The sequence below is a fragment of the Oncorhynchus kisutch genome, linkage group LG7, assembly GCF_002021735.2.
Source record: "Oncorhynchus kisutch isolate 150728-3 linkage group LG7, Okis_V2, whole genome shotgun sequence".
In the NCBI taxonomy this organism is placed as follows: Eukaryota; Metazoa; Chordata; class Actinopteri; order Salmoniformes; family Salmonidae; genus Oncorhynchus; species Oncorhynchus kisutch.
Window position 1 is genome coordinate 14847053 of NC_034180.2, and position 23483 is coordinate 14870535.

General features: G+C 41.4%; 1 protein-coding gene across 2 annotated transcripts in view; it reads right to left on the bottom strand.

Moving 5' to 3' along the window:
- The window catches only part of LOC109882861 (protein Smaug homolog 1), a 101015-nt gene that overhangs the window by 77112 nt on the left and 420 nt on the right, over positions 1–23483 (bottom strand). For both annotated transcript variants that reach the window (XM_020474951.2, XM_020474952.2), the window contains exon 2: positions 21895–22507. In XM_020474951.2, the coding sequence (XP_020330540.1) occupies positions 21895–22090 (196 nt within the window). In that variant the 5' untranslated portion in view covers positions 22091–22507. The remainder of the gene's footprint in view (positions 1–21894; positions 22508–23483) is intronic.

Genomic DNA, 23483 nt, shown 5'->3' on the forward strand with positions numbered 1-23483 from the left:
TAAACCCATGTCACACCCTGGCCTGACCAAATATATAATGAAAACACAAAATACTATGACCAAGGCGTGACAGACATTTATTGGATATTTCAAACTTTTTTAACAAATCAAAAACTGAAAAATTGGGCATGCAAAATTATTCAGCCCCCTTAAGTTAATACTTTGTAGCGCCACCTTTTGCTGCGATTACAGCTGTAAGTCGCTTGGGGTATGTCTCTATCAGTTTTGCACATCGAGAGACTGAATTTTTTTCCCATTCCTCCTTGCAAAAGAGCTCGAGCTCAGTGAGGTTGGATGGAGAGCATTTGTGAACAGCAGTTTTCAGTTCTTTCCACAGATTCTCGATTGGATTCAGGTCTGGACTTTGACTTGGCCATTCTAACACCTGGATATGTTTATTTTTGAACCATTCCATTGTAGATTTTGCTTTATGTTTTGGATCATTGTCTTGTTGGAAGACAAATCTCCGTCCCAGTCTCAGGTCTTTTGCAGACTCCATCAGGTTCTCTTCCAGAATGGTCCTGTATTTGGCTCCATCCATCTTCCCATCAATTTTAACCATCTTCCCTGTCCCTGCTGAAGAAAAGCAGGCCCAAACCATGATGCTGCCACCACCATGTTTGACAGTGGGGATGGTGTGTTCAGGGTGATGAGCTGTGTTGCTTTTACGCCAAACATAACGTTTTGCATTGTTGCCAAAAAGTTCAATTTTGGTTTCATCTGACCAGAGCACCTTCTTCCACATGTTTGGTGTGTCTCCCAGGTGGCTTGTGGCAAACTTTAAACAACACTTTTTATGGATATCTTTAAGAAATGGCTTTCTTCTTGCCACTCTTCCATAAAGGCCAGATGTGTGCAATATACGACTGATTGTTGTCCTATGGACAGAGTCTCCCACCTCAGCTGTAGATCTCTGCACTTCATCCAGAGTGATCATGGGCCTCTTGGCTGCATCTCTGATCAGTCTTCTCCTTGTATGAGCTGAAAGTTTAGAGGGACGGCCAGGTCTTGGTAGATTTGCAGTGGTCTGATACTCCTTCCATTTCAATATTATCGCTTGCACAATGCTCCTTGGGATGTTTAAAGCTTGGGAAATCTTTTTGTTTCCAAATCCGGCTTTAAACTTCTTCACAACAGTATCTCGGACCTGCCTGGTATGTTCCTTGTTCCTCATGATGCTCTCTGCGCTTTTAACGGACCTCTGAGACTATCACAGTGCAGGTGCATTTATACGGAGACTTGATTACATACAGGTGGATTGTATTTATCATCATTAGTCATTTAGGTCAACATTGGATCATTCAGAGATCCTCACTGAACTTCTGGAGAGAGTTTGCTGCACTGAAAGTAAAGGGGCTGAATAATTTTGCACGCCCAATTTTTCAGTTTTTCATTTGTTAAAAAAGTTTGAAATATCCAATAAATGTCGTTCCACTTCATGATTGTGTCCCACTTGTTGTTGATTCTTCACAAAAAAATACAGTTTTATATCTTTATGTTTGAAGCCTGAAATGTGGCAAAAGGTCGCAAAGTTCAAGGGGGCCGAATACTTTCACAAGGCACTGTATATACACACTAGAGGTCGACCGATTTATCGGAATGGCCGATTAATTACGGCCGATTTCAAGTTTTCCTAACAATCGGAAATCGGTAGTTTTGGGCACCGATTTGTCATATTTTTTTTTTTTTTTTACACCTTTATTTAATAAGGCAAGTCAGTTAAGAACACATTCTTAGTTTCAATGAAGGCCTAGGAACGGTGGGTTAACTGCCTCGTTCAGGGGCAGAAAGACAGATTTTCACCTTGTCAGCTCAGGGAATCCAATCTTGCAACCTTAAAGTTAACTATTCCAACGCAATAACGACCTGCCTCTCTCTCGTTGCACTCCACAAGGAGACTGCCTGTTACGCAAATGCAGTAAGCCAAGATAAGTTTAATGCTAGCTAGCAACTTATCTTATAAAAAACAATCAATCATAATCACTAGTTAACTACACATGGTTGATGATATTACTAGATATTATCTAGCTTGTCCTGTGTTGTGCATATAATCTGACTGAGCATAGAAGCATACAAGTATCTGACTGAGCGGTGGTAGGCAGAAGCAGGCGCGTAAACATTGAAACAGCACTTTTGTGCGTTTTGCCAGCAGCTCTTCGTTGTGCGTCAAGCATTGCGCTGTTTATGACGTCAAACCTATCAACTCCCGAGATGAGGCTGGTGTAACCGAAGTGAAACGGCTGGCAAGTTAGCGCGCGCTAATAGCGTTTCAAACTTCACTCGCTCTGAGCCTTGGGGGTTGTTGTTCCCCTTGCTCTGCATGGGTAACGCTGCTTCGATGTGGTGGCTGTTGTCGTTGTGTTGCTGGTTCGATCCCAGGAAGGAGCGAGGAGAGGGACGGAAGCTATACTGTTACACTGGCAATACTAAAGTGCCTATAAGATCATCCAATAGTCAAAGGTTAATGAAATACAAATGGTATAGAGGGAAATAGTCCGATAATAACTACAACCTAAAAACTTCTTACCTGGGAATATTGAAGACTCATGTTAAAAGGAACCACCAGCTTTCATATGTTCTCATGTTCTGAGCAAGGAACTGAAACGTTAGCTTTCTTACATAGAACATATTGCACTTTTACGTTCTTCTCCAACACTGTTTTTGCATTATTTAAACCAAATTGAACATGTTTCATTATCTACTTGAGGCTAAATTGATTTTATTGATGTATTATATTAATTTAAAATAAGTGTTCATTCAGTATTGTTGTAATTGTCATTATTACAAATACATAAAAAAAAATAAAAAAATATATCGGTCGATTAAATCGGTATCTGCTTTTTTGGTCCTCCAATAATCGGTATCGGCGTTGAAATATCATAATCGGTCGACCTCTAATACACACAAAGAAATGTATCAATAGAAGACTGGTAAAACAAAGTGCAGCTAGTTTGCGGTCTTTCCATCTTCAGTTTGAAGTGATCATGTTAGCTGTATTGTTGGCTAGCTCTCAAACAACAGTGTCCTGACGAGAGAACATTTTCTATTCCAGGTGAAATCGCACCTCATTAGCTCATTGTTATGGATGTATCCAAATAAATGTCACCAGAAAGCAGCTTATGAAAATGCAGCTACTTTGTTGTTATTCTGGCTGCACTTTGATGTGACTGTAAGTTAGCCATAGTTGGCTAGCTAGCAAGTGTGACAGGTTAAAGGAAATAGTCATAGCCTGTTATACATTAAAAAGTATTAGTAAGTTCATAGTATGTGAGGATCTTAAAACATCTAAGGTTAAAAAGATGCATTCAGTATCAGTTGATAAAGATTGATAACATTCATATAATTGTGTTAAAGTTCAAATCTGTCAAAGGGTACGAATTGTGAGAGTAATGTGTAAATGTTATATTGATTACTTGATTTTGTAGTGCCTAAAAGTGTTAATCTGTGATCTACGAAATGCTCTTAATCTATGAACCGGAGATCGATTGCTCTGGTCTCCACCCATATTCCTGGGGAAAATCGCGGTCTTTTTCTCATTCAACTAAACGTTAAATTGAGAATACAACACCGTATCACTCTCGTGATTATTTCTCCCCTGTTTTCAGGTACTTTATTGATGATAAAAATAGTAATTTAAATGTTATAACTCACTAACATGTCAAGAGTGTTTAAGGTGTGTCTTAGTAACGTTTTGAGGAAGTTAGAGTTAGGTTTGAAGAGAGTAATATTAGCCCTGCTCGGTTGAAGTGAAGAATAGCATCGTACTGAGAGTAGCTGCCATTTTATGTCGATTGTGAATGAACATGTACGTTGTTAATAAGATATTTTGCTGTGTTATTTGTATAATGGTTTTTCTGTTGTTTTGTAATGTGTTACTTTTGTGAAATTGATTCAACTAAACGTTAAATTGAGAATACAACACCGTATCACTCTCGTGATAATTTCTCCCCTGTTTTCAGGGGCGTAACACAAGCAAGGGATAAGAATGTTGCCAGCCAGTATGGCAATAGAGCATTTAGAACGAACGACTGGGAATAACATTGACGAATACGGTGACTGAGTTCATCAAGAACTGTATCGGAGATGTTGTACCCACTGACTATTAAAACCTACCCAAACCAGAAACCGTGGATAGATGGCAGCATTCGCACAAAACTGAAAGTGCAAACTACTGCATTTAACCATGGCAAGGTGACTGGGGAAATAACTGAATACAAACAGTCTTGTTATTCCCTCCGTAAGGCAATCAAACAGGCATCAGTAGAGAGACAAAGTGGAGTAGCAATTCAATAGCTCAGAAACAAGACTGTCTGTAGACCCTGCCACATACAATCATGGACTACAAAGGGAGAACCAGCCACGTCGCGGACACCGCTGTTTTGCTTCAGGACAAGCTAAACCCCTTCTTCACCCGCTTTGAAAAGAACACAGTGCCACCGGCTGGCTGGGTGTTTACAGACACATTCAAGCTCTCCCTATGCCAGTCTGCTGTCACCCACTTGCTTCAAGATGTCCACCATTGTTCCTGTACCCAAGAAAGCAAAGGTAACTGCACTAAATTACTATTGCCCCATAGCACTCACTTCTGTCATCATGAACTGCTTCGAGAGGCTAGTTAAGGATCATAACTTACCTGACACCCTAAACCCACTTCAATTTGCTTCCCGCCCCAATAGATCCACAGATGATGCAATCGCCATCGCACTTCACACTGCCCTATCCCATCTGGACAAGAAGAATACCGATTGAAGAACGCTGTTTTTTTTTACTACAGCTCAGCATTCAACACCATTAGTACCCTCCAAGCTCGTCATTAAGCTCGGGGCGCTGGGTCTGAACCCCACACTGTGCAACTGGGTCCAGGATGTCCTGACGGGCCACTCCCAGGTGGTGAAGGTAGGAAACACCTCCACTTCACTGATCCTCAACACAGGGGCCCCACAAGGGTACGTGCTCAGCCCCCTCCTGAGACTTAGAATTACTGGCCAGTATAATATTGGAACACCAGTCACTTCGTTTACATACTGCTTTACTCATCCCATATGTGTATATACTGTATTATATTCTACTGTATTTTAGTCAATGCCACTCCTGCATTGCTCAAGCTAATGTTTGTATATTTCTTAATTATATAATTTTACTTTTAGATCTGTGTATTATTGTGAATTGTTAGATATTACTGCACTGTTGGAGCAGGGAACACAAGCTTTTCGCTACACCCGCAATAACATCTGCTAAATATGTGTATGTGACCAATGAAATTTGATTTGGGTCGCATCCATAGATCCAGAACAAAAAGACTGAACGACTGGGTTGTGTCTTTGTCAACCGAACCAATAGAACGAATGACCAGCCGGTTTAGGTAGCAACACTAGATTCATGTTGGGACGATATCTTGTGGAAGGATGGAATAGTATGAATAAATTCAGAAAAACATTTGTAAAATGAAAATATGTAACTAATTATTTTAATAGGTTGGTAACCCGTTGTGTAAAAAAGTGATAATGCCATCAAGCCAGTGTTTGGAGGATATATTGGCACGGTTTGCTGGCAGGCCAACTTCATCTCGGGCCTAACAACCCCCGTGTCAATATAACCTCCAAACACCGGCTTCGAGGGCACACAACGACGAGGAGACCAGACCGGTCACTATTGTTCACCACGTATCAGGTGATACAGTATCATTTTTGAGAAGAAACAATCCCTAAATGTTTGCCAGCTGGATATCTTATGTAAGGGATAATCAACAGGAGTGGAACTAACATTTCACGGAGTTGCATTATTTTAAGAGATCGCATAGAGCCCAGAATTGATTATCACTTTTATACCATGGCTATAATTTAACACATTTACCACTAGAAATGTACTCAAAGACCACTGAAGTAGCTAGTAAGTTTACTAGATAGCTACAGTGGTTGCCTTGGTAACCAAACAAACATACTTGCTAGCTTAGATAACCAAACCATCAGTCCTAGCTTGCTATTATGAAAATGTAATTCAACAAATGGCAATCATGTTTCCATTTCGACTTTTTCTTTCAAAAGCAGATCAATGGAGTTCCTTATCAAAACGTTATTTGAATAGACTAAAAACATAGCTTGAGGACTAAAAATGAGAGAAAACAAACAATATCAATAGCCTACAGAAAAATCAAATGACAAGTTCTTCAGAGTCCAATGAACTTGTGGATACCATTTTTAAGTCTCTGTGTCTAGTGTGAAGCATGCGAGCAGATACCCAGACTTCCAATCATTGGGCTGGTAAAATCTGCGTGGCTGGTACATTTTTTATTATAAACTGGGTGATTCAAGCCCTGAATGCAAATTGGCTGACAGCTGTGGTATATCACACTATAAGCCACAGGTACGACAAAGCATTCATTTTTTCTGCTCTAATTATGTTGGTAACCAGTTTACAATAGCATTAAGGCACCTCGGGGGGTTTGTGGTATATGGCCAATATACCACGGCTAACGGATGTATCCGTTGTGCATAAGAACAGCCCTTAGCATTATACCACACCCCCTTGTGCCTTATCGCTTAAAATATACTGGCCACAGTGGCTGGTGGACCAAAAAATTATAATTTTAGGCCCTGCATCTGACTCTGGGGAAATAGAGAAAGGGCTTCATTGCCAAAATTTCAAAGTATGCCTTTAAAACTGCAACTTCTTGGGGCAACCTGATAAAAATGTTGCAAAAATATTTGAGTTGTCATTCTCATTGAAAGCAAGTCTAAGAAATGGTAGATATGTTCAATGTGCTCCATTTCTATGCTTCCAGTTCTTAAAAGCTTAGTTGTTGCATCTTTTACACCAGCTTCAGCACCAGCTTAAATTTCTGGTTATGGAAAATGCATTTTACAGCAGTTTGGACACACCCAGCGGTGTAAAGTACCTAAGTAGAAATACTTTGACGTCCGGGCCTCCCAGGTGGCGCAGTGGTCTAAGGCACTGCATCGCAGTGCTAGCTGTGACACTAGAGATCCTGGTTCGAGTCCAGGCTCTGCCGCAGCTGGCCGCGACCGACAGACCCATGGGGCACAATTAGCCCAGCGTCGTCTGGGTTAGGGGAGGGTTTGGCCGGCAAGGATGTTTTTGTCGTGTCGCGCACAAGCGACTCCTGTGGCGGGCCAGGCAAAATGCATGCTGACACGGTCACCAGTTACACAGTGTTTCCTCTGACACATTGGTGCGGCTGGCTTCCGGGTTAAGTGGGCATTGTGTCAAAAAGCAGTGAGGCTTGGCTGGGGTGTGTTTCGGAAGACGCTCGACCTTCGCCTCTCGAGTCCGATCGGGAGTTGCAGCGATTAGACAAGACTACCAAATTGAATAACATGAAATTCAGGAGGGAAAAAAATGCAAAGTACAACTTAAGTAGTTTTTTGGGGTGTGTGTAACTCCAAAAAATAATTATGTACTTTTTACTCCTTACAGTTTCCTTGACACCCAAAAGTACTCGTTACCTATAATTTAGCCCAAACAACTACCTCTTTCCCTACTGTATTTATTTTGCTCCTTTGCACCCCATTATTTTTATTTCTACTTTGCACATTCTTCCACTGCAAATCTACCATTCCAGTGTTTTACTTGCTATATTGTGTTTACTTTGCCACCATGGCCTTTTTTTGCCTTTACCTCCCTTATCTCACCTCATTTGCTCACATCATATATGGACTTGTTTATACCGTATTATTGACTGTATGTTTGTTTTACTCCATGTGTAACTCTGTGTCGTTGTATGTGTCGAACTGCTTTGCTTTATCTTGGCCAGGTCGCAATTGTAAATGAGAACTTATTCTCAACTTGCCTACCTGGTTAAATAAAGGTGAAATAAATCAAATAAACATTTTGAATGCTTAGCAGGACAGGAAAATGGTCTAATTCACACACTTATCAAGAGAACATCCCTGGTCATCCCTACTGCCTCTGATCTAGCAGACTCACTAAACACAAATGCTTTCTTTGTAAATTATGTCTGGGTGTTGAACTGTGCCCCTGGCGATCCGTAAATATAAAAAACAAGAAAATCAAGTCTGCTTAATGTAAGAAATGTTTAATGATTTATAGTTTTGATACTTAAGTACATTTCAAACCAAATACTTTGACTTTAACTCAGTATTATTGTACAGGGTGACATTCACTTGAGTCATTTTCTTTAAGTGATCTTTACTTTTACTCAAGAATTAAAATTAGGTACTTCTTCCACCACTGGACACCTACTCATACTCAAGGGTTTTTCTTATTTTTTATTTTATTTTGTTCTACATTGTAGAATAATAGTGAAGACATAACACATATTGAATCATTTAGTAACCAAAAAAACAGTAAAACAAATCTAAATATATTTTAGTTTCTGCAACGTAGCCACCCTTTGCCTTGATGACATGACAGTTTTGCACAATCTTGGCATTCTCTCCAACCAGATTCATGAGGTAGTCACCTGGAATGCATTGAAATTAACAGGTGTCCCTTGTTAAAAGTTCATTTGTGGAATTTCTTTCCTTAATGCGTTTGAGCCCATCAGTTGTATTGTGACAAGGTAGGGGTGGTATACAGAAGATAGCCCTATTTGGGAAAAGACCAAGCACATTATGGCAAGAACAGCTCAAATAAGCAAAGAGAAACAACAGTTCATCATTACTTTAAGACATGAAGGTCAGTCAATCCAGAAAATGTCAAGTACTTTGAACGTTTCTTCAAGTGCAGTCGCAAAGACCATCAAGCCCCATGGTGAAACTGGCTCTCATGAGGACCGCCACAGGAAAGGAAGACAAATGAACTCTGCAGCAGAGGTAACTCTGAGTTACCAGCCTCAGAAATTACGGCCCAAATTAAAATGCTTCACAGAGTTCAAGTAACAGACATCTCAACATCAACTGTTCAGAGGAAACTGTGATTTTTTAAATTTTACCTTCATGGTCAAATCACTGCAAAGAAATCACTACTAAAAAGGACACCAATAATAAGAGACTTGCTTGGGCCAAGAAACACGAGCAATGGACATTAGACCAGTGGAAATCTGTCCAAATTTGAGATTTTTGGTTCCAACCGTATGCCCTTGAGATGTGAGATGCAGAGTAGGTGAATGGATAATCTCCGCATGTGTAGTTCCCACCGTGAAGCATGGAGGAGGTGGTGTGATTGTGTGTGTGTGTGTGTGGGGGGGGCTTTGCTGGTGATACTGTGATTTCTTTCAAATTCAAGGCACACAACCAGCATAGCTACCACAGCATTCAGCAGCGATACGCCATCCCATCTGGTTTGTGCTTAGTTGGACTATTATTTGTTTTTCAACAGGACAATGAGCCAAAACAAACCTACAGGCTGTGTAAAGGCTATTTGACCAAGAAAGAGAGTGATGGAGTGCTGCATCAGATGACCTGGCCTCCACAATCACCCGACCTCAACCCAATCGAGATGGTTTGGGATGAGTTGGACCGCAGCGTGAAGGAAAAGCAGCCAACAAGTGCTCAGCATATGTGGGAACTCCTTCAAGACGGTTGTAAAAGCATTCCTCATGAAGCTAGATGAGAGAATGCCAAAAGTGTGCAAAGCTGTCAAGAGGCAAAGGGTGGCTACTTTGAAGAATCTAAATACTACCTGATTCCATATGTGTTATTTCATAGCTTCTCTTCACTATTATTATACAATGTAGAAAATAAAAAACCTTGAATGAGTAGGTGTCCAAAATGTTGACTGATACTGTATATGTATTTATAAATAATTATCTACAGACAATACCCCATGACGACAGTGAAAACATTATTGAAAATGAAATACAGGAATATCTAATTATGTAAGTATTCACACCTCGGAGTCAATTACATGTTAGAATCACCTTTGGCCAAGATTACAGCTGTGAGTCTTTCTGGGAAGTCTCGAAGAGCTTTGCACACCTGGATTGTACAATATTTGCCCATTCTTTTATAAATTCTTCAAGCTCTGTCAAATTAGTTGTTGATTACTGCTACACAACCATTTAAAACTAACTAGGCCACTCAGGAACATTCACGGTCTTTGTGGGAAACAACTACAGTTTATAGTTGGCTGTGTTCAAAGTTATTATCCTGCTGAAAGGTTCATTCATCATCTCCCAGTGTCTGGTGGAAAGTAGACAACCAGGTTTTCCTCTAGGATTTTGCCTGAGCTTAGCTCCATTACGGTTCTTTTTTATCCTGAAAAACTCCAGTTCTTAACGATTACAAGCATACCCATAACATGATGCAGCCACCACCATGCTTGAAAATATGGAGAGTGGAACTCAGTAGTGTGTTGTATTGGAAATGCCCCAAACAATTTCTATTCAGGACAAAAATTGAATTGCTTTGCCACATTTTTTTGCAGTATTACTTTAGTGCCTTATTGCAAACAGGATAAATGTTTTAGAATATTTTTATTATGTACAGACTTCCTTCTTTCACTCTGTCATTTACGTTAGATTTGTGGGATAACTACAATGTTGTTGATCCATCCTCAGTTCTCTTATCACAGCCATAAAACTCTGTTTTAAACTCACTATTGGCCTCATGGTGAAATCCCTGTGCTGGGGAAGGATGCCTGTATATTTGTAGTGACTGGGTGTATTGATACACCATCCAAAGTGTAATTATTAACTTCACCATGCTCAAATAGATATTTCATGTCAGAGATGAGGTAGTCATTTAAAAACCATGTAACACTATTATTGCATTCAATAATTATATTTGGCAAGCTAAATTGTTGTTCCAGTTACATTTCGACAAGAAATACAGAGGTTGGCTCACGATGGTAGTATGGCAAGCCATCTTGGGGTCAAGAAGACATATGATCGTATTGTGATTAACTTTTTCAGGCCTGGTCTGAAACCAGATGTTGTGGCTTACTGTAAATCCTGTTGCGTTTGCCAGTGGACAGATAAACCGAACCAAGCTGTACCGGTTGCACCTTTACAGCCTGTTCCTGCTTTTGACAAGCAGGGTTCTGGTAGATTGTGTTGGTCCTTTTTGCCCAAAGCAAAGAGTGGTAACCAATCTCTTGACCATCATGTGCGCTGCCAATTGTTCCACTGACGAAAATCACAGCTCCTAGTATTGTTAAGGCACAGTGGCGTGTGTTCTTGGACACCAAGGGAAGCCAGGCTTCCCCACATTTTAATTACAAATAAGTTATCTTTTGTCTCGCTATGTTTCATCATTTTCCTTCAATTCGCAAGAGGTTGAATGGATCTCACAGGAGAAAGCATCCGAGCAAGCGAAACAGCGCCCCTCTGTCTCTCTACGTGTAAGGCCATCTACCTGATACTGTCTGGTCCAAACGAGTATGGCATTGCTGCCGCCCATAGCATTGAATGCAAGGGAAGCCAGCAAGCATTTGGGCTCACTTGACAAAAAAATATATATTAAAGAAATTGCCAATCAGCTTTGAGAGCATACGTCATTAACAGAAACGACTTGAATTGTTGCATCTCGTTGTGTTGTCCTCCTTTGGACTTGTGGTTTTACTTAATTCTCCGTACTGGCCTATGATTATAACGGCAATTCAGATACAACCATTAATTCATACATTGTTGTGCCCCTGGCCTGAGAGGATGGAAGTTGAATATGTACAGTAGCTAAATGTAGAAGGCTAATGTTAACTAGCTAACGTTGCCAATTAAAACGGAAGTTAGGCTAGCAAGCATTTTAGCCAGGTAGCCTAGGGCGCAATCAGAACCATGGACAGCCACATCATATTTAGTTTAAATTGTTTTTGGTATATTTTAATTGTCACTGTATTAGACTAAGCTGTATTGTGGACTTCACCAGACAGAGGTTGCTATCTGATTTTGTGATAAAACAAAAGGTGTGGTTGAAATTATTATTTATTATTATTTATTATTGTCTCAGCCTTTAGGCGCATACACATCTCAAGGTCGCAAGGCATATGAATTAACAGAAAACAATGGAATTATCACAACACATACACTACCGGTCACTTAGAAATGTCCTTGTTTTTGAAAGAAAAGCACATTTTGTACTTTAAAATAACATCAAAAATGAACAGAAATACAGTGTAGACATTGTTAATGTTGTATATGGCCCTGTCCAGAATAAAATGAGTGGAAGACCCCGGTTCACAACTGAGCAAGAGGACAAGTACATTAGTGTCTCTAGTTTGAGAAACAGACACCTCACAAGTCCTCAACTGGCAGTTTCATTAAATATAGTACCCGCAAAACACCAGTCTCAACGTCAACAGTGAAAAGGCGAATCCGGGATGCTGGCTTTCTAGGCATAGTTCCTCTGTCCAGTGTCTGTGTTCTTTTGCCCATCCTGAGATATGGCTTTTTATTTGCAACTCTGCCTAGAAGGCCAGCATCCCGAAGTCGCCCCTTCAAGTTTCTTGGCAATTTCTCACATGGAATAGCCTTCATTTCTCAAAACAAGAATAGACGGATGAGTTTCAGAAGAAAGGGCTTTGTTTCTGGCATTTTGAGCCTGTAATCGAACCCACAAATGCAGATGCCCCAGATACTCAACTAGTCTAAAGAAGAACAGTTTTATTGCTTCTTTAAAATCAGCACAAAAGTTTTCAGCTGTGCTAACATAAATTGCAAAAAGGGATTCTAAATGATCAATTAGCCTTTTAAAATGATAAACTTGGATTAGCTAACACAATGTACCATTGGAACACAGGAGTGATGGTTGCTGATAATGGGCCTCTGTACGCCGACGTAGATATTCCATAAAAAAATTGTTTTATCTGCCGTTTCCAGCTACAATAGTCATTTACAACATTAACAATGTCTAACATTGTATTTCTGATCCATTTTAAATGGACAAAAAACACACCGCTACTTTTAAGGCCCAGGTTAAATTATTTTCAATGTTTGGACTTCCGCAGATAGTGCAATCAGACCAAGGTTTGAATTTCATGTCAAAAGTCTTCCAGCAAGTGCTACAGCAATTGGGTGTTAACCATTGCCCCTCTAGTGCCTAACACCCAGAGTCTCAAGGTGCTTGAGAGATTTTATTAGACTTTAAAGTCTATGTTGAGAGCTTACCGAGTTGAGTTTGAGAGACTGGGATGAATGGGTCCCTTTTGTGTTGTTTGCAGCGTGGGAAGTTGTTCAATAATCTCTTGGTTTAAGTTCGAATGAGCTCATGTTTGGATATAATGTCAGAGTTCCTTTGAGCTTGCTGAGAGACATTGTTGCAGGACACCACCTTAATCTTGCGTCGAGCCATCCCGGATCCGGGATCGTGAATACAGCCTCAAGCTCATTACCATAACGCAACGTTAACTATTCATGAAAATCGCAAATGAAATGAAATTAATATGCTAGCTCTCAAGCTTAGCCTTTTGTTAACAACACTGTCATCTCAGATTTTCAAAATATGCTTCTCAACCATAGCAAAACAAGCATTTGTGTAACAGCTAGCGCAGCTAGCTTAGCATTTAGCGTTAGCATTAGCAGGCAACATTTTCACAAAAACCAGAAAATCATTCAAATAAAATCATTACCTTTGAAGAACTTCAGATGTTTTCAATGAGGAGACTCTCAGTTAGATAGCAAATGCTCAGTTTTTCCTGAAAGATTATTTGTTTAGGAGAAATTGCTCCGTTTGGTGCGTCACGTTTGGCTACCAAAAAAAAAAAAGGAAAATTCAGTCTTCAAAACGCCGAACTTTTTTCCAAATTAACTCCATAATATCGACTGTTTAGAATCAATCCTCAAGGTGTTTTTCACATATCTCTTCATGATATATCGTTCATTGAAAGCCTCCTCTCTCCTCTCAATCACTGGATGACTGCGTGCAGCTTGTAGATTACGCACCAATTTAGACAAAGGACACCGGGCGGACCCCTGGTAAATGTAGTCTCTTATGGCCAATCTTCCAATGATATGCCTACAAATACGTCACAATGCTGCAGACACCTTGGAGAAACGATAGAAAGGGCAGGCTCATTCCTGGCGCATTCACAGCCATATAAGGAGACAATGGAAAACAGAGCTTCAAAAATTCTGCCCATTTCCTGGTTGAAGTTTCATCTTGGTTTCGCCTGTAGCATGAGTTCTGTGACACTCACAGATAATACCTTTGCAGTTTTGGAAACCTTAGTGTTTTCTTTCCAAAGCTGCCAATTATATGCATAGTCGAGCATCTTTTTGTGACAAAATATTGCGCTTAAAACGGGCACGTTTTTTTATCCATAAATTAAAAGAGCGCCCCCTATATCCAAGAAGTTAAACAAAAACAAATCTGTTGGAGCACGTTAGCACGTGGGGCGTACAGATTAGTGTCACCTCGTTAGTCAGTATGTGTTACACCTGTGCTGGTTGTCCATCGCGTTAGGCAGAAGGTGTGTCACCTGTGCTGAGGTGATATTTAACTGTGGCTGGCACAGTGCGCCAGTTGTCTTGAGAGATGTTAACACTTAGTTGGCTCTCCCTATTTGATTTCTAGAAAAGCAATCCTTTATCGGACCTTCCCTGTTTGGATTTGCTCTTCTTTGGTGTGGGTTTTTCTTCTGTTTGCATCTTGGCAAATTTAGTGGTCTCTCATGGTGGGTGTCTTTTAGATCCAAGCTGTTGTTGCTATTCCACATGTGTCTTTCAGAACCCCTCTTAAAACTTGACCTGTTACGTTTTGGTTGTGGTTAGTGACTCTTGTTAGGTCCATCTTTTTGAATGACAAATAGTTTCTCGCTGGGGACACTTTCTGTTGTGTGCAGAGGGGCCCTGGTTCCAGCCCAGGTTGCGGCAAGGAAAGGGACAGAAGCAATATTGTTACATTGATGCTGTTGACCCAGATCAGGGGTAAAAGGGGGTGAGTGGAACTGGTGTGAAATGGCTAGCCAGTTACACTAGTAGCGTTTCAATTGGTGGCGTCACTCGCTCAGACCTTGAAGTAGTTGTTTCCTTTGCTCTTCAAGGGTTGCAACTTTTGTGGAGCGACAGGTAACGATGCTTTGAGGTTCTCTGACGTGTTCAGAGGGGCCCTGGTTCAAACGTAGGCTAGGGCTATGAGAGGGAAGGAAGCAACACTTACTCCTCCAGTCTCTGGAGGGAACCAGTGAGGTCACTACCAAGCTACCGGAGTCAAAGTCCCCTCTTGTGCTCATCACACGGGAAACAGCTGCCGTGGGCTTGGACTCGCCTGCTGATGTCATCCTGGCACAGCACAAGAGTGACCCTGTGTCAGCCAATCAGCTCTGTCAGGGAGGAGTCATGGACTATAGGGGCGCTTGGTCTAGGCTGACACCTTTCAGTGAGGGGAGAAGGATGTGGCTGGCAGCAATGCAGTGAGAGAGATTGTGGGGGTGGGTGTAGTCTGACAAGCACGTCTTTCCAAGTGCTAAATCCTCCACTAAAATAGTCTATCCCAGTTTGTCCAACTACATCAAATCGCTTGAATTTACATCGATGGCACTAATGTCTCCATCACATACTGTATAGTGGGCCCCATAAGGCTGTTATACAGTCCTGTCCCTGGCCAACCCCATGTCATGCGTGCTGTGCCTAGTGCTTTGTGTTCCCTTGTCTTCTTGATGCCTCAGCAGAGCCGGCACACAGTTGGGACTGGATGGCGCCCAAGCCTCTGTATACAATGACATGCACTGTTTAATGCCTCCAAAAATGGCCAGCTGCCTCAGGAGGAAGGGAGGGTAGGAACTATATAGGGAAACACCAAATGGTTTGTGGTCTGCGTCTGCTGCCTATTCAATGAGGTTAACAATGTGTTTCACCTGTCCAGACAGAGGGTGGAGCCTGAATATTACATGCCGCAGTCTCAGGCACCAAGTGCTGACGGAGCATCCATTCACACCTTTGGTCAAACCACACAACTGCTAAAAAGGGGATAGAGTGACTTGGAGGAAGGTTTCCGCAATCGTAACTTAGGCGGGGTACCCCTCAGTTGTTCCATTAGTCTCAACCTAGAAGCTTTGCGTCTGCAGCTCAAGGTTTAAATCGAAAGGGTTTGGGGCCGAAATATAGTGGGAGGGAGAATCACATAGACCGTCTCTGACAATCTGCTGCAAAATGGAGCTGTGTTGTATTGTGGGTTCTTAACACATCACTCACTGCAGAATGCTGTGTTGAATTCTCAAGAAATTAGGTCTCCCGAAATCCATACCTGTCCACTGGTGATAACTCGTCAAATTAGTCCACAGCACTAAGCACTGCTTCAGTTATAACACTTGGCTGCATAAACCATGCAATACAAAACTCTACATGGCACTCAAAGCCAGGGGTTGGGACCAACAATTTTCCAATCCAAAAAATAAATTCTGAACTGGTTCGAACCCAAAAAAAACTACCGGTGTATATTGTTATTTTTTTTACCCGTGACAACAGGTTTTTACATTTAGCTCATTAAATTACTTCACCACCAGTGTGGCTAGAGCAAGCAAGCTAGTTGTTTACATGCATGACAGACAGAAGTGTAGCCTATGGCGCAAGATGTGACTGAAATGTTGCGTGTGGGGAAGAGAGTGAGAAGGTTCAGGAGGAGGCTTGAAGCGCTGGGCATCTTGTTATGTACATGCATTACCGGAATTAGGCCCACAGAACTATACTGACAGTAGGAGGAACGGCTTCTATTGAGGAACTTTATATGTTCTTTGAGCAGGCTAGCTAACAAACTTGTGTGTGCAGAGCGGCACCAGAACGAAAAACACGTCTTACCTTTTTGTAGTTAATAACGCCAACATTAAATGTGATAACTGAGCTATAGTATCCTTAACTTGCCTAAACACGCACAGGAAAAGATTTTCAGCTTGCAGGTTAGACACTGGAATATGCTTGAGTGACGGAGTGGCTTTGCATAGGCGCTTTCTTGCATTTTGTTGTGGGACTAGGAAAAAAAATGCCTGGAACGTAAAATAATGCTATTAACCAGTTCCCCTACTTTTAAAATAACAGTTATGTTCCAGAACAGTATGAATTACTTTCGTTACAGGTTCCGTTCTGTTTCCTGAACTGGTTCCAACCCCTGCTCAAAGCTGGAATAAAGAACTAGCCTTGCACAAGCCTTAGCTTGAAAAAAAAATAATGATGCGTGTGTAGGCAGATTAATTAAAATCAATGACCTATTTTGTACTAGAATTAGAAACTGTGACACTCATTCAAAATGTCTGACTTGACGTCGGTACAAGTACCTTAATTCAGGCTCACCTAGTGGAAGTATGGTCCCTAATGAAGTCAGGACTTTCAAAAGCTTCCTCAGTCACTGTTTCTTTCTTTCAGTGAAGTCAAGACTTTGTGTTGCCGTTAGTGTTGGGAAGGGGGAAAGAGTGGCGTTTGATTCCGACTGTTCCGAGGGAGACTAGGAGGGATTTTTTTTTTGGCAGGTCCTCAGTCCCACCATTCCTGTGGTTCCGTATGAGTTCACGGAATACGGAGCCGAGTGGCCAGAAATAAACTGTTTGCTCATGCGTGGGTGCAATGAAATAGTTCAACACCCAAACGAGAGACAAGGGCTCTTTTCTCTTCTGCTAGACAGGATGGGGAGGGGGTGAGACTTTTCCTCTTCAGAAAAGCAGCTGGAAGAAGAAGAGGAAGGTTGAGGCTGGGGAGACCTGAGCAAATCTGGACTGTTGGTCACTGAAGAATGGGGGTGTCTGGGAAGGGGTGGTGGTAGTAGTAGTTTCTGAGCAGGGGTGATGAGGTTGGAGGTTCAGCTTCAAATTCCACTTCAGCCACTACTACTACTGTTTTCTACTAATCTATCCCGTATAGGTCTATCTTGGATGACATGTAGCTTGTATCAAAGTTAATTTTATAAAAAAACAATATCCTGTTTGGCCACTGGAACTTTAGGGGTTTGCAGTAGCAATGATTTGAAGCTGTTCACTAGTGCAGTGCAATACACTATTACCCTGGTAAATTGTCCCAGGTAGACAAAAAGGGCACCCCTAAAATACAAGACATTAAAGAGTTCCTAACATAACTTCATATTATTTTCCTTCATCATCATATCCTTCACCATTTCTTTGTTCTTCGTTTGGAAAGCCCTATATCCTCTGCTGTTACTTCCCAACTATGTTCCATGCCCACATTCCTAGACAATATCCCCATCATCGGAACCCATTTACGACTACAGCAAGGAATGCCGTTTTCCATCAATGGTTTTTCATCAGCGGTGAACACAGGGAAGCATGATGTTTGGCCTGGGCAATATGGCCTAAAAATCAATTTTTCTCAAACATGGGAGATTGGCTAGAAAAGAAAAAATAAATCTCTAAATAAGCTTTGTTGCACAACTAAAGGTGACTGCATCTAAAACAGAAATCAGGGCTTATCTAAAATTATACCTAGGCTAAATATAAACCAAATATTTTCTGCTTTTTTGCAATAAGTAGGTCTATAAAATGCCATTTTTGTTACAAATTTAACCAGAACCATGCACATCCACTAATGACCAATTTCTTATAGCAGATACTATAGAAAATTAACACAGATCTCATAAACAATCTCAAGCCCACCTGCTAGTAAGTAGCCAGCTGATCTTTATATTTCAAGTCTAGCCAAATTGGATCTATTTGCTTGCTAACAAGGTAGAACTGTTTTGAATACATCTTCCAGTCCATTTGAACAACATAGCATGTTCATTTTGTTTAAAATGTGGAAATCAAGTGGCCTACGTGGAAAAGATGCTAAATTATCATATTGAGAACAGGTTGCCAATTCCTCATATAAATATGTATTTTTATGCTCATTGCAAATGTATAAAACAGACAGCTAGCGCATAAGTCTGTGGCTAAAATGCTGCTAGAGGTATGTGGTACGCAATGACGCTCGTGACAGAAACGGAGCATACATTTTCCACAATCACGTTTATTATTACTCACGTTTTAGTAGGCTCTGCTCTGTTCTACATTTTCAGAGTTCAAACATAAAAAGTGTATCATTAGAAAGGTTATGTTCTCTACTATTACAGTAAAAGAATGTCTCAATGCGTTTTGGAGTCCATATGACCGATTCTGTTGGCTCAAATGCAAATAGTGGGTTTAAACTGCTTATTGTCAGAGAGGAAGAAGTGATTAATTTAGGTTTGTTGTGAGTGGCAGAGGGAGGGGCTTGGTGTCTGTGTGCGAGTGGTAAAGGTGCACAGTGCACAAAGCACAGAAGGAGCGAAGGAGACGAGGCCAAAAAGATAAACACGCATAAAAACCTTAATTCTTGCGATACAGGCATTTGGAAAAATAGCACTAAAACTTACATTCAAATGGATTTGATATAAATCGCCCAACCCTACATGACATCTGAAATTAGGTGACCAGCAGCAGACTATTATTAGGCTCCAACATGCAGTGAACCAATCTATTGAGAAAGGTGCAACTAGATGAGCCTGGTCCCAGGTCTGTTTTTGCTGTCTTGCCATTCTGTTGTTGGAATCACAATGACCATAGCATAGGAGTTAACAAGACAGCACATACAGATCTGGAACGAGGCTAGAATAAGATCAGACACGATCAGTTCCTGACAAGTCCTCATGATATGGACAGTGTGGTCCTTACAAGTAAAGACACTATGGTCCTCATAATGCTACTTGACAGCTCCCTGAGGTGGCTATGCCATCATGTCTGTGCCACACTGAATCATCATCCTCCTCGTCTCCCCTACTGTTGAATGAGCAAGTGGTGCTACCAACACTCAACCAATCCAGCTACTCGTCCCCAGCGGTACTAGAATGGTGAAATGACACTGCAGACAATCTCAAATACGACAGCCCTCCATTTTGCCCATAAAAGGTGACTATGGTGTTCTTAGCATTGCTTCTGTTCATTTTGAAGTGGATATTCCTTGACATATAGACACTGATATTAGCCTAGATAGTAATAGGCTGAACATGACAGTGGTGGATAATGGAACGTGTATGTGTTGCATTCTCTTTTTCAATAAGAAAAATAGGTCTGCTGTGCTTATCACACCGGGAGGGAGATTGAGAAAAATATTCTGAGCATGAAGGAGGGAGGGAGGGAAGAGAGAGGGTACTAGAACTAGAAAATAACAGAAAAACATGTCAGGACTGAGCAGTGCCACAGCACAGAAAAAAAAAACATTTAGGTAAAATTACTTGAACCGAGGTAACTTCCAGATTCGATCAGCAAAGCAATAGGTCTGATAATCTTAGAAATTCACGTAGAAATTCAATGATGGAATCGCAATGAAATGAAATGTCGGTAAAACTTTATTTGGATTGTTAGTCTATAGATGCTCTACAGACTATCTGCTAGCCCTAACCTTAAACCTTACCCTAACCCAGGGTTTTCCAAACTCTGTCCTCGGGACCCCAAGGGGTGCACGTTTTGGTTTTTGCCCAAACATTACACAGCTGATTCAAATGATCGAAGCTTGAGGATTAGTTGCTTATTTGAATCAGCTGTGTAAAGCTAGGGCAAAAAAACTAAAATGTGCACCCCTTGGGGTCCCAAGGACAGAGTTTGGAAAACACTGTCCTAACTTTACCCCTTACCCTAACTCTTATTGTAAAACTAACCGTTATCTTTGCAAGCAGTTGCTCATCAACAGATAGTACGACCATCTTTAGAGCATCTACAAATGGTTTATCCAAATAAAGTGCGACCTCATCCAGTGACTAAAATTAATCCCCCTCTCCCTTACCCTAGTCACACACTGATCATCAGTCTTTTGACTCTTGACTTGCTGTGACAAGCAGCAAATAAGTTGTATCACTTTGTTCAGGGAACAAAGCAGTCTCTTCATGCAGTGAAATAAGTAGGTAATTCTGGATTCCTTTTATTAGTACAGTACATTCCAAATAGCTGCGCCTTTCCACTCAACTTAGATCTTCCAGCTACAAATTAACCCTGTGAGGGCCACATACATCAATTTCTACCACAAATATGCATATTTTTCCAACCTTCTCACAACAATAAAATAGACATCAAAGACTTGAATTCATACATCTTAAATCTGCCTGAGACTTTTTAAATGTATTTAACCCGCCATCCACACTTCTGCATCTGAAGAGATTACAATGAAAATAACAATGTGATTCAGACAACCATACACTTGATATCAGTGTAGACAGAAAGAAACACCAGGATTGTGGGTTTGATTCCCAGGGCAACCCATACATAAAATATAAGCACGACTATAAGTCGCTTTGTAATTATTTTTTTAAAGCATCCTTTGATCTCTGACAGTGTACATCCAACTAGGGCTTGGGAATGATCCACCTAAGAACTTTATACAGTCCGTCATTAATGTTTCCAAATGTATATTGAACAATAACAGGGGCTGTACTGCATTAAAACATCCTCAATATAACTGGGAGAACACAGTGCAAAGAGAGGCTGAGAGAGAGACAACCACTGCCCACTAGAATCCCATGTTGCGGTGTCTGTATGCGTGTTGTGTAGGGGAAAATGATAACATATCCATCTTTACAGACAGTTTCTGTGGTCCTGGCTATACAGCTGTAGACATTGGATCAGTACACACACACACACACACAGAGGCAGTGTTTTTTCTCATCATCACTAGCCAGAGCTCCACTATTTTTCATGAGCCGGTTTGGTTGCCAGGGTGTTTGTTTCCATGACCACATACCAGCCTGATGCAACAAACCAGACCACCACCACCCCTAACCAATTTAACCCCACAGTAGAACACTGGAATCGTGTATGATCTGGTGTCCTATTCAAAGATGTCAGTCATAATGCTATGACTTCATCGTTGCCGTGCCATATTACACAGACTCTGGCAATGGGCACGGTTAACCCTTCGCTGTCTGTGGAAGGACTAAGAGGTTAATACCTTCAAATGTGTGTTTGTGTATATGTAAATTGGCACCAGTGCCAAAAGCACTAATTCTCTTCGGGCCAACTTCAACAGAGCATCACCATCATCAACTCAGATGGACAGTCAAGATGGAGATGGTGTGTGTGTGTCGGTGTGCCTACCTGGGTTATTGGCCTCTCCCTCCAACACGTGAAGCTCGGTGCAATCAGCCAGGCTGTGCTCCAGACACAGCTGCAGGAAACGAGCCTGGGTCTGCGACACCCGCTTCAGCAGCGATAGCAGAGCCACCGTCTGCTCACACTCGTTCCACCCCTTAAACCAGCTTCCCAGGATGCCCACCTGGTCGCGAAACATCATGGTCTGGGGCACAGGCACCAGGCCGAACGTGGAAACTAGTTAGTGACCTTCCTGGTGTCACGAGAGAATTTAGTTCAATTGGTGCTCTAGTGGTTAAACTTCAGTCAAAGCTTGTGTTGGATGTGCTCTTCTTTTGGTCTGTTTTTGTTGTTGATGTTGAGTGGAGCAGAAATATGTACTTTGAGCAGGAGGGATTTGAGCTGTTTTGCTCAGTTCAAGTGGCGTAGCATCATCCAGGCTTTTAGAAAAGCAGGTGTAGTTTCAGCTTGAGGGGAGTGGTGGCAAGGTGCTCTCCTAGGTGCATCTGCACAAGGGGTTTTTAACATTCAGACAGGAGAGTCGGCTTTCCTCCTGCACTCTGCACTGTCACACCAGCATGACTTTTGTTGGCATTTTCCACAGGGATCCCATTTATATCTGAAATTATGAAAATAAATGGTTGGGAGACACTGTCACACATGGTCTGTCAGTAACACACACACAGTAACACACACACACAGCTTGGCGTCCAAAATTCATCTAGTAAAGTCTTTACTGACGGTGAACTCCAAATGCAAGGAACTGTAACCAACACTGCTCTCTGCAGACTTGAAATAGACTGTTATTTTAAAAAACATTTTACATTGAAACCAGGAGATTAGTGACACCCATTGCCTATTGACACAAAGCCTGTATGCCTCATACTTCTCATTTAAAAGTAGCCCTCTCTCAGTAGTAATTGGCGCAACATCCCGACTGGTAGGCTATTTCCAAAGAGAAAAGCGCCGGTCCCTTACGTTATAATGTTACATGCAGCTATGTTCAAAGGGTCCCTGCTGTAAGCTTTATGATAAAGCATAAATGATTGCTTTCCACCACACATTGCTTCGAAAATAGCCTGTAGACTGTATAATCGGTAGACTGCAAACTACGCGAAACTGAAAGTACCCTGAATGAAGACTGCATTCTTTTTCAAAATATTGCATTAAAATAGGTCCATGTCAGCACTAACAGGTCTCCAAAACTGTCACTTTGCTTCATCAGCACTGGGGCAAACATTGCCCTACATGAGCACCGAGGATAGGCTAGATCTTTTGTAAAAATGTGGAGGTGATGCGATTCGGAGCGAGGAAAATTAATAGGGATCTACATTAAATAATTTAAGAGTCTCAATGCGCAGTCTAGAACATTCCCAAAATGTGCCCAATGCATAGCTATGTTACACTGTAATGCAATACACATTCAGTGTAGTTTCCATAAACTCCACAGAGCCAGGCCCGAGCGTTAACCATTTCCCCGCAAATTAAAACGTCCAGCTGGACACATTTTATTCCCCCTATTAAGACGTTTAAAAAACGGTGATACAGTAGGCTAAATTAGCATATTTTCTCTATTACCAGTGTAGCCTACTGGA